The sequence below is a fragment of the Pristis pectinata genome, chromosome 9 (assembly GCF_009764475.1).
Source record: "Pristis pectinata isolate sPriPec2 chromosome 9, sPriPec2.1.pri, whole genome shotgun sequence".
In the NCBI taxonomy this organism is placed as follows: domain Eukaryota; kingdom Metazoa; phylum Chordata; class Chondrichthyes; order Rhinopristiformes; family Pristidae; genus Pristis; species Pristis pectinata.
This window is the reverse complement of record NC_067413.1, coordinates 9,396,695-9,415,019: the sequence shown is the minus strand read 5'-3', so window position 1 is coordinate 9,415,019 and position 18,325 is coordinate 9,396,695. Positions and strand designations below refer to the sequence as shown.

The window sequence follows — 18,325 nt, the reverse complement described above, 5'->3', positions numbered from 1 at the left end:
TCTCTGCTTTTCAATTTCATTGCTCTAAAAAATAAATCCAAATGTTTTGTTGCATTTTTAAAGTCATCTAAAGAAAAACGACAACATGTAGTTCTTCTTCCCAGGTAGACCTTTGGGATTGGCGATGACTTCCATCTGCTTTATTGTTGTGGGTTCTGAGGTGGCTGCTGAGGTTAAAGTGGGAACCACAGACTCTTTCAGTCAGGGGGCAGGAGGAGGGGAGGTTGTGAGGTGACATGCTCCTTCAACTATTTTTGATTGTGCGCATAAAAACACTGCTAAATAGTGTTAAAGAAGTACTGCGGCTAAACAGATTGAGGAACACCATTACGAGAAAGCAACCGTACCAAGGGTAAAGAAGGCAACCTTTGGAAGGATGGGGAATGTTCACTGTAGCTTTGTGAAGGAGTAAATGAATATTCCCAAGCAAGACAGGGGTAGCTAACTAAATCAAAAAATACATGGCATTCTTCCACTGGCACTGTACACAGAAACATCAAAGGCAAGACAGTTTTATGCCTGGAGAAAAAAAACATCAAAATAACGTTAACTGGCCAGATCTCGCTTGAATGTGGCATTTCACAGCATGCCCCGTTAATTAAACTTTTATTTCTGCATCTTTTCTGTTTCGAATTTACCTTTGTGTCAGGAAGTGAGAGGTGATAGTGTCAGGAAGGGCCCACCCAGTGAATGACAGGATCAGTGAGCTGAGGCCTTAACCAGTGAGAATGGAGAGCTGGGATGGTGGGAAATTATTGAAAGCCAAATTGTTTTAAATACAAGGAGGGAAGGAATTGTGGGTTCAAAAGAGAGGCGGAAAGAAAAATATGAACTAAAATGTACAATTTGAAAAAAAAAATCTCAAACAACAAGTTACGACATGCAGGGGTGAGAATGAACTGTTTAAATTGTTCATTTTCTGGGCCAGAAAGATTTAGTCTCATCGCATTAACAATTATCACATGAGATGGCATTAGATTCCAGGTGAATTTTATGGACAATTGATGTACAAATCCAGCAAGTTTTTCCAAATTTCAGGTGGGGGCTTTGGGGAGATTGGTTAAAGAGTAAAAGCAAAAGCAAGAAGCAGAGTGATGTAAATCGAGCACAAATTGTGGAGATTTACAGCTCATGGCTATCTCTTAATCCCCTGAATTTGCCATCTGATTTGAGAGTTAATAGTACTTGGCATCATTAACATACCACTATTTCTCCAGAAGATTCAACCCCGTGCCAAGTTTCTAATAACGTACTTCATTTATTCCAAAAAACCTTTAAAGACTTAATTAGAAATGTTTAACATACCAAATTCAATTGAAATTAAGCTGGAGAGTCAAGAAGGTGGCTGCAAGAATGATAGATTCCTTGAAAATTCATCCTCAGCAGAGCTAAGATTGCAAGTCAGATTCTGGAGAAGCTTGTCTGCTATTTTTCCCAAAGCCAGGTATCTCTCGTCATCTAATCTCTTGTTCCCTCGATGAACCTGTGATTAACAACCACAGTGCCTGGTGCTGGTCACTATGCATCTGAAGAAATGTGCCTGGAATTTCTTTGAAGGTTCCCTTGTGGTAGAGCAGTGTCCCAGAGAAGCAAAGGCTAAAATTGTTTGCTTGAACCAACTCAATGGGATTTTCCCCAAACCTCTGCTGAAATGTGGTGATAGACAGGGAGGGTGCCAGGCATTCTCAGAACTGTAATGAGCCAGAGGAAGTGAGCAAGAACTTGACAAGAGAGTAGATTAGACATGAGGGATTCATTTCTCCAGATTCAACACATTGGGTCAAATTCCACTGGATCAGCTCAGCCTGTTGCCCAAACTCATTGTCTGCCCACCCACAATACTCTGATCCGGAAACAGTTGCAATTACTATGCTTCAGAGGCATTTAGACAGATGCTTAAAGAGACAAGGCACAACCTTAACCCTACCTCAGTAATGGAGTGCCTACGGACCACCTCTTGCTTTCAGACTCTTCCCTTCAACCATTCAGTTGTTGAACCAATCTGCACAACCCTGATCACTACCTCAATAGAGCAACATTATGACTACTTTACCATTTTGCAGTACAGTGGACTCTTTTTTGTTCTAATTGTATTCTCTCGTATAATTTTTCAGAATTTATGTTTAATTCATCTTTTTCTTGTGAATGTTGTGTATCTGATGCTGTGTGCCTGTGATGCTGCTGCAAGTAAGTTTTTCATTGCTCCTGTGTGTACATGGACCTGTGCATATGATAATAAACTAGACTTTGACTTTGCATTACCATGAACTTGTCTTCCATTGTGTCTTTGTTTTTTTTTGCACGAAGGTCTTGCTTTTGGACAGTCACTTTTCACTGTTATGATATCATTTTATGGATAATTTCTATTCTGTGTGTTGTCTCTACCTTCGTGCCTGTGATGTTGTTGCTGGTGAGTTTTTCATTGTACCTGTACCTCACCATAGTTGTGCACATGATGATAAACTGGACTTGACTTGTTGGCTTGCAGAGAATGATATGATCCTAATATGGAAAAATGGGAGTAGTGTAGTTTGGCAAAAAGGTCGGCATAGACATGGTGGGCTGAAGGGCCGTTTTCTCGGAGACTCAGCTTGTCCCTGTTGACCGTCACCAATTTTTATAGATGCACCATAGAAAGCATCCTATCTGGATGCATCACGGCTTGGTATGGCAACTGCTCTGCCCGGGACTGCAAGAAATTGCAGAGAGTTGTGGATGCAGCCCAGTCTATCACGAAAGTCAGCCTCCTCTCCATGGACTCTGTCTACACTTCCCACTGCCTTGGGAGAGCAGCCAACATAATCAAAGACTCGACCCACCCCAGACATTCTCTCTTCCATTGGGCAGTAGATGCAAAAGTTTGAGAACACGCACCACCAGGCTCAAGGACAGCTTCTATCCCACTGTTGTAAGACCCTTGAACAGACCTGTTGTATGTTAAACGTGAGCTCTTGACCTCACAATCTACCTTGTTGTAGCCCTTACACCTTATTTTCTGCCTGCACTACACTTTCTCTGTAACTGTAACACTACATTCTGCATTCTATTATTGCTTTTCCCTTGTATTACCTCAAAGTACTTTTGTTTTGAAATGATCGATGTGGATAGCTTGTCAAACAAAGTTTTTCACTGTACCTTAGTACATGTAACAATAGTAAACCAATACCAATACTAATCAGTGTTGTACAATTCTGTGACTCTACAAGAGGGTCTGCTGAGCTGATTCTGTATCCCCAAGGGTTGTGTCGCATAGTGAGTGGGTACTGAGCAGTCATTTAGCCTCCGGTGGTGGATCCTGAGGTCCCTTCTTCTGGATGCCCCCCTAGTCTTTTGACGGCTTGTTGCTGTCACAGATAAATCAGCTTAAATCAGCTCAAACGGTCTTAGGCAATTCAAAAGAAATGAAAAATAATAATTTTAATAAGAAACATATGAACTTCCTGAAATGTTAAGATTAAGTTGTTGCCTGCATTGGAGAGCATGTCTTATGATGATAGGTTGAGTGAGCTGGGGCTTTTCTCTTTGGAGCACAGGAGGATGAAATGTGACTTGATAGAGGTATACAAGATGATAAGAGGCATAGATCGAGTGGACAGTCAGAGACTTTTTCCCAGGGTGACAATGGCTAACTCGAGGGGACATGATTTTAAGGTCATTGGAGGAAGGTATAAGGGGGATGTCAGGGGTAAGTTTTTTACACAGAGTGTGGTGGGTGTGTGGAACGCACTGCCGGCAAGAGGTTGTGGGGGCAGATACATTAGGGACATTTTTGAGAGTCTTAGATGGATACATGAATGATAGAGAAATGGGGAGCTCTGTGGGAGGGAAGGGTTAGAGAGATCTTAGAGCAGGATAAAATGTTGGTACAACTTTGTGGGCCGAAGGACCTGTACTGTGCTGTAGTGTTCTATGTTCTATGTTCTAAGTGAAAGAAATCAAAACATCTCAACTGCTTACCTGCCCTTACTTTTAAGTCAGGGTCAGTGTCCGGCATTGGTCTCCTGGGGTCATAGAGGAATGCAGCATGGAAACAGGCCTTTTGACCCAACTCATCCGTGCTGGCCAAGATGTCCACCTAAGCTAGTCCCACTTGCCCGAGATTGGCCCATATCCCTCTGAACCTTTCCTATCCATGTACCTGTCCAAGTGTCTCTTAAGTGTTGTTAATGTACTTGCCTCAACCATTTCCTTTGGCAGCTCATTCCACATATGCACCACACTCTGCGTGAAGAGGTTGCCCCTCAGGTATCTTTTAAATCTGTCCCCTCTCACCTTAAACCTATGCCTTCTAGTTTTAGGTTCCCTTTCCCTGGGAAAAAGAATCCGTGCATTCACCCTATCATTCACTCAACCGATAGAACATGGAACACTACAGTGCAGTACAGGCCTTTCAGCCCACAATGTTGTGCTGACAATTTATCCTGCTCTAAGATCTATCTAACCCTTCCTTCCCAAATGTTAACCCTTCTCTCCCATTTCCCCATCATTCATGTGGCTATCTAAGAGTCTCTTACATGTCCCTAATGTATCTGCCCCCACAACCTCTGCTGGCAGTACATTCCACGCACCCACCACTCTCTGTGTAAAAAACTTACCCCTGACATCCCCCTTATACCTTCCTCCAATCACCTTAAAATTATCCCCCTCATGTTAGCCATTTTTACCCTGGGAAAAAGCGTTAGAAGCATTTCGGAAATGGCTTATTCGGCTAATACTTGGAATAGGCAGGTTGTCCTATGTGGAAAGCTTAGTCCTTTAATTGCAGGAGTTTAGAAGTGAGCGGGAAAAATTAAATTAGACAAAGGTTCGTAGTGTCTTGATAGGGAGAGGATATTTCCTCTCATGTCAGAACCTAGAACTAGAGTTAGGTGTAAAAATAAGGGGTTACTCACTTAAGATAAAGTCGAGGCAAATTTTTTTCTCTTAGTTGATTGTTTGTCTTTGGGATTGAGTTTACAATTAGATCAGTCACAAACGTATTAAATTGTTTGCGATGCCTAGTAATCCGAATTTGTATGTTTGCATGTTCATATGATATATTAACCATTGGCCCTGTCTTCCTCTCAGGAAGATCTAACTGATACCAGAGGACTATTGTGAGGAAAAGTAGAGGACTTCTCCCCAGTCTTCTGGCCAATATTTACTCCACAAGAGGTAGACACCAAGACAGATGACATGATTACCCTTGAAACTTGTGGGAGCTGGCTGTGCTCAAATTGGTTGCTGCAATTGTACTTCATTGAGTGTGAAGCACTTTGGGGAAGCAATTGCAGAAATCCAAACTCTTTCTTTTGCCAAGGGGCATTTGATTTAACAATAGTAATTGTATGCTTTTATCCAAACAGTAAAAGATTGAGTAGAAGTTGCCAAAGGTAGAATTGAAAGTGATGTCCTGTGAATGTTTGATGTCATTCCAAAATAACGCAAGTGGAAGACTGTTCGCCATTCCAGAACCTGGAACCTTCCAGTGATTTAACTGGGGTGGAAAATGTTGGATCACTGTTTGAAGTGAACACATTCTGGAGCTGATTCTCCAAAAGATAAATGCGTCGAGACAAAAGGGAATCTTGATAAATAACTTACACCTGTTCAAACCGATATTGCAGAACAGTGGTGACAGATCTTCGCAGGACATGAGACTCCATTCAAATGAGTTTGAAAGTTCAAATGAATTTACCTGAAAGTGGAGTCACAAGTCGACAGGGTGGTGAAGAAGGCTTTTCTGGCCTTCATCAGTCAGGGCACTGAGTATAGAAGTTGGGATGTTATGTTGCAGTTGAACAAGACGTTGGTGAGGCTGCATTTGGAATATTGTGTTCAGTTTTGGTCATTCTGCTATGGGAAAGATGGCATTAAACTAGAAAGGGTGCAGAGGAGATTTACAAGGAATGAAAAACATGATGATGCTGGAGGAACTCAGCCGGCCAGGCAGCATCTGTGGAGAAAAGCCGGCGGTCAACGTTTCGGGTCAGGACCCTTCTTCGGGACTGAAGATAGGAAAAGGGGAAGCCCAATATATAGGAGGGAAAAGCAGAGCAGTGATAGGTGGACAAAAGAGGGGAGGCGGGGTGGGCACAGGGAGGTGATAGGTAGAGGCAGGTAAGACATAGTGATAGGCAGGTGCGGGGGAGGAGGGGAGAGCAGATCCCCCGGGAGATGGGTCAAAGGTAAGGAGAGAAAGGAAAAAAAAAGGGCTAGGAAATGGAAGAAGAGAAGAAGAGTGGTGTGGGTGGGGGGGGCGCAGGGTTGTGGGGAAGAGGGGAGGGTGGGGATTACCTAAAGTGAGAGAATCCAATGTTCATGCCGTTAGGCTGCAAGGTTCCAAGATGGAAAATGAGGGGCTGTTCCTCCAGTTTGTGCTTGGAATTCTCCTGGCAGTGGAGGAGGCCGAGGACTGACACATCTGTGATAGTGTGGGAGGGGGAGTTGAAGTGACTGGCAATGGGGAGATGCAGGTCACGGTTACGGACAGAGCGCAGGTGTGGAGGGTTCTGGAAAGCGCTTCCAAAAGGAATATTGAAAGGGAATTGGAGCAACAAAGTAAAGCAGAAGTTAGCGACCCAGCTCCAGCGACCCAGGTTCGATCCTGACCTCCAGTGCTGTCTGTGTGGAGTTTGCATGTTCTTCCTGTGACCACGGATACTCCAGTTTCCTCTCACATCCCAATGACATGTGGATTGATTGGTTAATTACCCCTAGTGCAGCTGAGTGACAGGAGAATTGGGCTTGGACTGCAGTTAGTGGGCATGTGTGAGAGAATAGGGTAAAGGGAAATATGTTGAGGGTTGGGACTGAGAGCTAGCAGAAACTCAATGGCCAAACAGCCTCCTACATTGTGAGTAAATATGGGATGATACTGGACAGTAAGGAACTTACAGGACTGTTGATAAAATTCCAGGGTGTGAGACAAAGGATTTCTGCTCCTTCGAAGTGTTGTCACATAAGATATCTTTTATTAGTCACATGTACATCGAAACACACAGAGAAATACATCTTTTGTGTAGAATGTTCTGGGGGCAGCCCGCAAGTGTCACCACGCTTCCGGCGCCAACATAGCATGCCCACAACTTCCTAACCCGTACGTCTTTGGAATGTGGGAGGAAACCGGAGCACCCGGAGGAAACCCACGGAGACACGGGGAGAACGTACAAACTCCTTACAGACAGCTGCCGGAATTGAACCCGGGTCGCTGGCGCTGTAAAGCATTATGCTAACTGCTACACTAATGTGATGGGCTCCTTCTATGCCATCATCTTCTGTGATTCTGTGATGCATACTTCAATACGTTGAAACTTCCTTATCCATTGATATCTTTCAAGTTATTTTTAATGAGCATATCTGTAGATTTTTCTACCCATACACTTGTAACAGTTAATGGGTTGAGTCTGGGAATAAGTCATTTTAATGGCTGTGATGTGTTTGCCCATGTCTCTGTCAAGTATGTCATAACTTAAAAGAATTTTTGCAAAAAAAATCTAAATTCTTGTCTTGGAGTGGCTAACTAGCTGGTAGCGTATGCCACTAATGCTTTGACAAACACATTGACACAAGGGAGAATGACATTCAACGCTGTGTGATCCTTATGTATGTTTAAGGCTCTAGGTGGATTTCATGGTAATAGAGAGACATTTTCAACAGACTGAGCTCTGCTAACAATTTCCAACAGCACGATGAATGCTCGGTTCCATATTCCTGTTTCAGGGAATTTACGGGAATTTGGGAAATAAAATATTCCCAACGTGCAACTGGGAGGAATGGATAATCCCAAAATTCCTTAAATGTACTGACATTTAATAGCCATGTTAGTAGCTCAATTAATTGATCAGACTCGTGCAGAGAGAGTGGTGTATAAAATGCCTGAAAGGGAGACATATATCGCAGAGCTACCTGAAAGAGCAAAGGGATGGGACTAATTGCATGGTTCTTTCAAAGAGCTGGCAGAAGAACAAAGGGATGATTGGCCCCCTTCTACATGGGATATGTCCCTGTCCATCACTGGCATTCTTTCCTATGCACCACTACAAAAGCTGGGGCTGTTCTCTTCAGAGCAGAAAAAGGTAGAGAGGAGGCTTGATAGAAGTGTTTAAAAAAATCATGAAAAATGTTGATAAATATGAGAAGTGGTTTGCAGTGGCGACAAACAGAGGTTTCGGATTTAAAATAATTGGTAAAAGGGGCATCTGCAAGTTGCGGGGAACTCACTTCAGGCAGAAGATATTGTGATCTGGAATGCATTGTTGGAAAGGGCGGAAATAGGATTAGCTTTACATTTCAAAGGGGAATTGATTAAGTGTTGAGAAAGAGAAAAGGCAGAGCTGTGGTGAAAGGGGAGTTGGAATCATCATGAGGTTCCTTGAAAGAGCTGGTACAGGCACAAGGGATGAAATGGCCTCCTTCTGTGCTGTGAGATTTAATGAATCTACCTGGAACTGAAGCTGGCCTACATCCACTTGTGTCAATAAATCTATGACTGAGTTGAATCATTGTAGGAATTAGGAGAGGGAGGAGACCACTTTACCGTCATGCATCTCATCTGATTGTAACCTCAACTCCTTTCATCCCTTTGCTCATCTATCCACCTCTGCTTTACACATATTCGAAGACTGCTTCCGCCGTCCTTTGAGGAATAGAGTTCTAAAGACTCTCAAGCCTCCAAGAGAAAACGTTTTGCCTCAACTCTGTCTTTAAACATTAATCTCCAGTTCTGGATTCTCCCACAAGAAGAAGCATCCTTTCCACATCCATCCTGTCAAGACCATTCAATTGTCCGTTCTCATCCCTCTAAACTCCAGTGGATACAAGCTTAGCCTGTCCGAACCTACCCCATTCCAGGCATCTGTCGAGTAAACCCTCTCTGAACTGCTTCTAATCAAATAATTGGTAATTTATAAGATATCTTTATGAGTCACATGTACGACGAAACACACAGTGAACTGCATCTTTGCCTAGAGTGTTCTGCGGGCAGTGTCACCAAGCTTCCAGTGCCAACATAGCATGCCCAGAGCTCCTAACCCGTATGTCTTTGGAATGTGGGAGGAAACTGGAGCACCCTGATCACACACTGTCTGAGGTCCCTCGATACCACCTCCCAGTCACACACTGTCTGATGATCCTCGATATCCCCCCTGGTCACACACTGTCTGATGCCCCTCGATATCCCCCCTGGTCACACACTGTCTGGTGTCTCTCGATATCCCCCCGGTCACACACTGTCTGATGACCCTCGATATCCCTCCTGGCCACAGTCTGATGCCCCTCGATATCCCCCCTGGTCACACACTGTATGATGTCCCTCGATATCCCCCCTGGTCACACACTGTCTGATGACCCTCGATATCCCCCCTGGTCACAGTCTGATGCCCCTTGATATCCCCCCTGGTCACACACTGTCTGATGTCCCTCGATATCCCCCCGGTCACACACTGTGTGATGTCCCTCAATATCCCCCCTGGTCACACACTGTCTGATGTCCCTCGATATCCCCCCTGGTCACACACTGTCTGATGTCCCTCGATATCCCCCCTGGTCACACACTGTCTGATGTCCCTCGATATCCCCCCTGGTCACACACTGTCTGATATCTATGAGACAATAAGAAATAGCAGTAGAATTAAACCATTCTGCTCATTGAGTTTTCTCTGCCATTCAATCATGGCTGATTTTTTTCTCAACCCGATTCTCCCTGCAACCCTTAACCCCCTTACCAATCAAGAACCTCTGCCTTAAGTACACCCAGTGCCTTGCCCTCCATTGTCCTCCGTCGCATCTAATTCCACCGATTCACCACCCTATGGCTGAAGAAATTCCTCCTCATTCTCAGTTCTAAGGCTGTGCCCTCGGATCCTAGACTCTCCTACTGATGGGAACATCCTCTCCACGTCCACTCTATCCAGGCCTTTCAGTATCCGGTAGGTTTCAGTGAGATTCCCCCCTCATCCTTCTGAGCTCCATCGATTTCCTCCGCACATTTCCTTCCTGGATCCCGTGTTTCGAACCTAATTAAGGAATTGATTGACATTGTGAGCTCAACAGCATCACTAAGATCTAAACCAATTGGACCATGCTAGTGTAGTGAACAGAGCTGACTTTCTAAGGAATGGTGTAATTTTCTTTCAGATTCTGTGAAAGTGCAATTAGGAGAATTCTTTCTAATGATGATAAAGACTTGACTCATAAATTAAGAGCCTTGTGTTTTCTGTCACTGTTGCAAAGTTTCTGGTACTCGTTTTTTTTATTCTTTAATGATACACCCACAGCTTTGTTTCCCCTCTGGTATGTTAAAACTCATGTATGTCTTAATTGCCTTGAATGTTCACAACCCACCAGTGATATGATAAATGTAAGCCAAAAATATAAACGTTCACAACAGCAATCGGAGAAAATCCATAGGAAGAAGAAAAACAGAAAATGTTAAAATTGGTCAGCAGGACAGGCAGTAACAATAAAAAGAGAAATGGAGTTAATGTTTGATGAAGAATCTCTGACCTGAAATGTTTATCTGTTTCTCTCTCCACAGGTGCTGCCTGACCTGCTGGGTACTTCTAACATTTTCTGCTCTTGTTTTAGATTTCCAGTAATTGCAGTTTTTTTGATTTTCATATGAAGAATATTCACCTGTTCTAACAATCTAAGATATATATTTATTTATTAGTCACATGTATATCGAAACACACAGTGAAATGCATCTTTTGCGTAGAGTGTTCTGGGGGCAGCCTGCAAGTGTCGCCACTCTTCCGGTGCCAACATAGCACGCCCGCAACTTCCTAACCCGTACGTCTTTGGAATTTGGAGGGAACCGGAGCACCCGGAGGAAACCCACACAGATATGGGGAGAACGTACAAACTCCTTACAGCCAGTGGTGGGAATTGAACCCGTGTCGCTGGCGCTGTAATAGTGTTATGCTGACCTCTACACTACCAAGGCCCCCTGAAGCTCTGATTCTTTATATTCACTCAATCTTGAGTACAAAGAAAAAGTTACAATTCTGTCGTGTACTGAGCCAACGTTTGGGTAAATATGGGGAAAAAATGAAATATAAATAATAATAAGGAAGAAAATATGTGAGTAAACTTTCAAGAGCTTGGAGCCAGCTGAAAAAATATCCAACTCTGAGATCATTGACTCCAATTCAAGAAAATCCCAATTGTAATTGCATTCAATGTACTTGAAAGCCAAGCAGAAATAGTTCAAAATTGTTCTAATTTGCTTTGGACACCAAAGATAAACTTGATATCCAGTAAGGCAAAACCAATTGTTCTTTTATTCAGCATAACAACCTCACTACATAATGTGTGTCTGTTTCGGTGAATCTAAGGCGATATATTTGTACCTTGAGTCTCGTCCTTGACTGAAAGTCGGTCTTATTATTTGTCTTACTTATTTGGATCTTGTCTCTCAAGATGTTGTACAAAGTGACATAGGCTGGCAAAGCAGTTAACTGACAGACACTCTTGTCTCTATCTGTACCAGGTGTCCATTACACCACTTCTTCAGTAAAGTTTATTCTGCAAGAACAAGCTTCCCTGCAGCAGCCAGCAACATATTTATTATCTCTGGACTGCAGACTGACAACAGTGCCCGGGGCTTTTGCTGCCGTGCCAATTGGAACTGTGGCTGTGCTCCCGACGAGGTTCCCACCGGAGTGAAAGAATGAAGCCGAGAGACAGCCGATTCTGCCGTGCCCTCGCGATTGTGACACTCTTTCTGGGACTTGGCACGGCAAGTCAATCAGATTCTTCGCCCTCGTTGCCCAGGCCCCGCCTACCAAAGGGACAGGAGGTTCACAGGAGGGTGAAGAGGGGCTGGGTGTGGAATCAGTTCTTTGTGCTGGAGGAGTATACAGGCACCGACCCGTTATACGTGGGGAAGGTAAACGACATTTACTGATCTTCACCTTCTATCCCTGTTCACAATCGATCTCCTAACTGGAACGTTTGGTTTTGAAAGGATGCTTGGGCGGTATGGGCCTAAAATCACTCATGAACTTGGCTAAGACTTCAGTTGTTATTTGTTTAAAGGAGGTGTGTTATTATGTAGTTATAATTAGGAACTACAGTTCCCAGTAGGCAATGCAAGGGGTCACATGGGGGACAGGAAGTGGCTGCAAAAAGAGAGGGAAAGTAAACCACTCTGGTGTTGGTTAATAAAAATGTTCAGATATGAAACCCACGCGGAGTTTGTCTCTTAATGAAGAACAAACATAACAGGAGGTATCACTTCTTCCAAGCTAAATGAGTTCTACTAAAGTAATTGGGAGGGGATTTTCGGACACGGTGCTCTGGAAGGGGAATGATTTCAGATCCTGTTACCTACACATTTGATGCCCATGGCAACACACTACCACATCATGGGCTGAGACGGTTTCTGCTTCAATCCTTTCCAACTGAAGTGTGGTTCCAGCACAGAGAGAGGCCACTTGGCCCATCGTGCTTGTGCTAGTTCTTTGTAAGAGTCATCCAATTAGCTCCACTCCCTATTCTCTTTATAGCCAGATAAAATTTATCCAGTTCCCTGTTGAAAACTGCCTTTGAACCTCAGTAGAAATTCTTTATCAGTGTGTTGCGGTAGTACAAGAGAAGTAGATAAGGTAAGATTTCTTATCTTATATTTCTTATATGGGGCGGCACGGTAGCGTAGTGGTTAGCACGATGCTATTACAGTGCCAGCGATCGGGGTTCGATTCCCGTCGCTGTCTGTAAGGAGTTTGTACGTTCTTCCCGTCTCTGCGTGGGTTTCCTCCGGGTGCTCCGGTTTCCTCCCACATTGCAAAGACGTACGGGTAGGTTAATTTGGGTTTAAAATGGGCAGCGCGGACTCGTTGGGCCAGAAGGGCCTGTTACCACGCTGTAGATAAAATTTAAAAAAAATTTAAATTTAAAATTTAAATTATTTATTAGTCACATGTACATTGAAACACACAGTGAAATGCACCTTTTGCGTAGAGTGTTCTGGGGGCAGCCCGCAAGTGTCGCCACACTTCCGGCGCCAACATAGCATGCCCACAACTTCCTAACCTGTACGTCTTTGGAATGTGGGAGGAAACCCGGGCACCCAGAGGAAACCCACACAGATATGGGGAGAACATACCAACTCCTTACAGACAGCAGCGCAAATTGAACCCGGGTCACTGGCGCTGTAATAGCGTTACGCTAACAATAAGAGAATGCAGAATAAAGTGTTACAGTTACAGAGAAAGTGCAGTGCAGGCAGACAATAAAGTGCAAGGCCATGGTGAGGCAGATTGTGAGGTCAAGAGTCCATCTTATTGTACTGGGGACTGTTCAATAGCTTTATAACAGTGGGATAGGAGTTGTCTTTGAGCCTGGTGGTACATGCTGTTATGTACCAGCAACAACAGAAACATACCGAGTCATGTATAAGTGTTAGAAACTATTTTATTAATAAATACTTGTGATAATAAGAAAATTAAAAACATTAGATATCGAACATAATCCCCAAAACTAAACTCAGAGTATGTGTGGCAAATTCCCAAACTCCGAGTCTAGGAATAGTTCTCAAAGTTCAGTTCAGCTGGTCATAAGGTGAAACGTGAGCAAAAGACTTTTGCAAAACCACCGTTGACTGAAGAGAAAATGTAGAGAGAATTTACGAAATCTGCATGTCCCACGATGGAACCCATATGACACCTCAATCACTGATGATCTCCTTTGCTTTGTTCCGAAGTATCTGCCACCCCAAAGGCATTCAATACATGGCCACCTACAGAGATACCTGTTTCCCACTACAGGTTAACGACAAAGTGGACTCCACTTGTTTGTTCCAAAAATCCGTACATGGATTGCAGTGACAGACACAGCTATTGTTCTTCATCCATTGTTACGGAGACCAGCAGTCAGTGTCTCTCTCTCTCTCTTTCTCTTCTCGACTCACTCTGACTCACTGAGCAAAACAGCCAGCACGTTGTTATCTCCTTGCTGTCTTGATCACACCACACACTCTACCACTCTATTGTCCAGGTGCCTTAAAGGGACGTTCACCAAATTGCAACCTGAATCGTAACAGTGCTTTCAGGCTTTTGTATCTTCTGCCTGATGGGAGGGGGGAGAAGAGAGAACGTCCAGGGTGGGTGGGGTCTTTGATTATGCTGGCTGCTTTACCGAGGCAGCGAGAAATGTAGACCGAGTCCATGGAGGGGAGGCTGGTTTCCGTGATGTGCTGAGCTGTGTCCACAACTCTCTGCAGTTTCTTGCGGTCAGAGCAGTTGCCATACCAAGCTGTGATGCATCTGGATAGGATGCTTTCTATGGTGCATCGATAAAAGTCGGTGAGGGTCAACGCGGACATGCTGAATTTCTGCTAATCAATCCCTTCCAAAGAGAATTGAACAGGCGCTTGAAGGAAAATAATTTGCAGTGCTATAGGGAAAGAGTGGGGGAGCGGGACTGCTGTATGAAGAGATAACATGGATTCAATGGGCCAAAGGGCCTCCTCTGTGCTGTAAGAATTCCATGGTTCTATGATACTTTTACCAATCACCTTAAATCCATGTCTTATATAGAACATTGTACAGTACATCACAGGAACAGGCCCTTCAGCCCACAATATCTGTGCTAACCATGCCAGTTTTAACTAATTCTATCTCCCTGCACACGGTCTATATCCCTCCAATCCCTGCTTGTTCATGTGCCTGTGTAACTGCCTCTTAAACTTCTATCAGGTCTCCCCTCAGCCTCTGATGCTCCAGAGAAAACAATCCACGTTTTTACCAACCCCTCTTCTGGTGACAAACCTCCAACTACTACAAATGGATTCTTCTCATTTCCTCCACCAAAACCCTTGAAGGTTTTGAGCACCTCTGTGGAATTTTCCCTTCACCTTTCCTGCACTTGAGAGAACAACCTCAGCCTCCGGTTCCTGGTTACAACTGAAATCCCCCAAGTCCAACACCATTTCTTTGGAGTTAAGAGGAATGAAGGGTGACCTTATTCAAACATATACGATCCTTGGGGGCATAACAGGGTAGATGTTGTGATGTTTCTCCTGGTGGGAGACACTTGACTGAGCAGACATAATTACAAGATTAGGGGATGCTCATAGAGTAACACAGCATGGAAACCGGCCCTTTGGCCCAACTCATCCATGCTGACCAAGATGCCCATCTAAGCTAGTCCGATTTGCCCCTGTTTGGCCCACATCCTTCTTAACCTTTCCTGTCCATGTCATTTAAAACTGAGGTGTGTAGGAACTTCTCGCAGAGATCTTTACTATTCTCTGCCCCCGCTGGAAGTAGAAGCATTATCATTGGGGATATATAAAGAGGAAGTACTTAAACTTTTGAAAAGTCAGGGAACTGAGGCCTACAGGGAACTGGTACAAAGGCCTGAGGCAGATCAGCCATGATCATATTTAATGGCGGGGCGGGATTGAGGGGCCTGCTCCTATGTTCTCATTTGATCTCCACTGCACCCTATTCCAGACATCAACATCCCTCCTCAGAATGCCAGAGTGATGTCCTCGTTTGACGCCCCCACTTGAATCCCCCCATCCCACCCCCTGTCATCTGAGAGTGTGGTTTGTGGAGAGCTGAGTGCTTCCACGTGATTTGTGCTGCCAATTCTGGGATTGGCCCTGTGCCTCCCTGATGACTTTACTCATGAATTATCCTGTCAGACAATCGAGAGTGGGCTCATATTTCACAGAGGCCGTATGAATACAGCGGCTCCCCGGGTTGGGGATGACCTGACTCGTAGGAATCTGACTTTACGCAAAGTCTTCCTTACATTTTCAAAGCATTTGTCAAGATAGTAATAACAATAATAAAATGTTTCACGGTATTCGTTCATGACTGGACGCAGTATATATTCCATTAGTTTAATTAAGGGTACAATTAGGGTGAATATTCAACAAAATGAAAGAGCAGGTGTAAGTGGAGTGTTACGATATGGGGAACTGTAGAAAATGGATGTTACTGACTTACAGAGAAGTCAGCTAATGGAAATGTTCAGGAACAGAAACCTTACGTAACCTGGGGACTGGCTGTATAATTTATTCCATTCAACCAGCACTCAGGATTCAACGTTGGTTCTGCCCCCTTTCTGCATACTTGCTTAATTTGCAAATACAGGTGATTTATAAAAATGCACTCCTTTATTGGAATTGGAATTGGCTTATTATTGTCACATGTACCAAGACACAGTAAAATAACTTTGTTTAGCATGTCACCCATGCAGATCATTTCAAAACATAAGTGCATTGAGTACACGAATGATAGAAAAATAGGGGGCTATGGGGGAGGGAAGGGTTAGATAGATCTTAGAGCAGGATAAAATGTCGGCACAACATTGTGGGCCGAAGGGCCTGTACTGTGCTGTAGTGTTCTATGTTCTGTGTTCTATGTAGCTGCTCCAACTCTGATTAAGTCAAAGACTTAAGGAGTGAAACAATAAACTCTGGGAAGAACTCAACGGGTCAAGCAGGATCTATGGAGAGAAGTGCTGAGTTCTTCCAGGAGTTTATTTTTTGCTCCAGATTCCAACACCTGCAGTCTCTTGTGTCTCCAGAAACTGAAGGAGTCGAGCCAAAAAGCCCATTCTAGACATGAGAGTCTTGTCAAATAGAAATGTAGAATCTCTTTCATTGCAATGCACCCAGAGGGCTGTGTGGTTTGGTCTGGGTACTGATGTAAATAAACTGTTGTTAGAGGTGGCCTTATTTCACTCTGTTGCCCTTGGGGGCACTGAAAAAGGAATGCTTGCATGCAACACAGTATCAGTCTCCTGTTGTAAGCGATATTCAGTTCAATGGAATGGAATATTAGGAGTGGGAGTGAGGTGGGCGAAGAACAGGAGATCGATCCCAAACTGCCAAAAAAAGTGGGAGTTACCAAAGATGAATTTTGACAAAAGCACCTTTCTCTCAATAAAATAGGTCTAGGGACAGCTAATTGGAATTGGAATTGGTTTATTATTGTCATATGTACCAAGGTACAGTGAAAAACTTGTCTCGCATACCGTTCATACAGATTAGTTCATTACACAGTGCATTGAGGTAGTACAAGGTAAAACAATACAGGATGCAGAGTAACAGAGAAAGTGCAGTGCAGGTAGACAATAAGATGGAAGGTCATAGAGAGGTAGATTGTGAAGTCAAGAGTTCATCTCATCGTACTAGCAGACCATTCAATAGCCTGATAACAGTGGGATAGAATCTGCCCTTGAGCCTGGTGGTACGTGCTTTCAGGCTTTCATATCTTCTGCCTGATGGGAGAGGAGAGAAGAGAGAATGTCCGGGGTGGGTGGGGTCTTTGATTATGCTGGCTGCTTTACCGAGGCAGCGAGAGGTAGGGGAGGCTGGTTTCCGTGATGTGCTGAGCTGTGTCCACAACTCTCTGAAGTTTCTTGTGGTCCGGGGCAGAGCAGTTGCCATACCAAGCCATGATGCATCCAGATAGGATGCTTTCTATGGTGCATCGATAAAAGTTGGTGAGTGTCAAGGGGGACATGATAAATTTCTTTAGCCTCCTGAGGAAGTAGAGGTGCTGGTGAGCTTTCTTGGCTGTGGCATCTACGTGGTTGGACCAGGACAGGCTATTGGTGATGTTCACTCCCAGGAACTTGAAGGTCTCAACTCTCTCCACCTCAGAACCGTTGATGTAGACAGTTGCATGTACATCGCCCCTTTACTGAAGTCAATGACCGGCTTTGTTTTTCTGACATTGAGGGAAAGGTTGTTGTCATGACACTATGTCACTAAGCTCTCTATCTCCTTCCTGTACTCTGACTCATTGTTATTTGAGATACGGCCCACAATGGTGGTATCATCTGCAAACTTGTAGATGGAGTTGGAGCAGAATCTGGCCACGCGGTCATGAGTGTATAGAGAGTGGAGTAGAGGGCTGAGGATGCAGCCTTGTGGGGCACCAGTGTTGAGAATAATTGTGCCGGAAGTATTGCTGCCTATCCTCACTGATTGCAGTCTGTTGGTCAGGAAGTCAAGGATCCAGTTGCAGAGGGAGGTGTCGAGTCCCAGGTCTCGGAGTTTGGATAGGGAACGTCAACAAATGGGTCAGTTTTCCTGAGTAATTCGTAATCAGAGAGGCAGCAAGGTGAAGGAGAGAATCTGAGTGAATCTAGAGAAGGCAGAGATGGCTAATTGCAAACCTACAAGTGAACAGGAAGGCAGGAAGCTTTGGAATTGAACTTACTGGGTAGGCCATCCCTGCATCAGCTGGTATTTGTAGTGAAAGGAAAGCACAGAGGATGAAGAAAGCTTTGGGAAGAGGATAAGAAGCTCTTTGCTCTTTAAACCATGCTGGCATCTGTGTGATGTGCCAACAGTTCACGACATATGCCCCATTCAATGTAG

The 18,325-nt window shown here is 44.2% G+C and overlaps 1 protein-coding gene across 2 annotated transcripts in view; it reads left to right on the top strand.

Moving 5' to 3' along the window:
- The window catches only part of cdh7a (cadherin 7a), a 177,094-nt gene that overhangs the window by 17,645 nt on the left and 141,124 nt on the right, over window positions 1–18,325 (top strand). For both annotated transcript variants that reach the window (XM_052022765.1, XM_052022763.1), the window contains exon 2: window positions 11,471–11,869. In XM_052022765.1, the coding sequence (XP_051878725.1) occupies window positions 11,651–11,869 (219 nt within the window). In that variant the 5' untranslated portion in view covers window positions 11,471–11,650. The remainder of the gene's footprint in view (window positions 1–11,470; window positions 11,870–18,325) is intronic.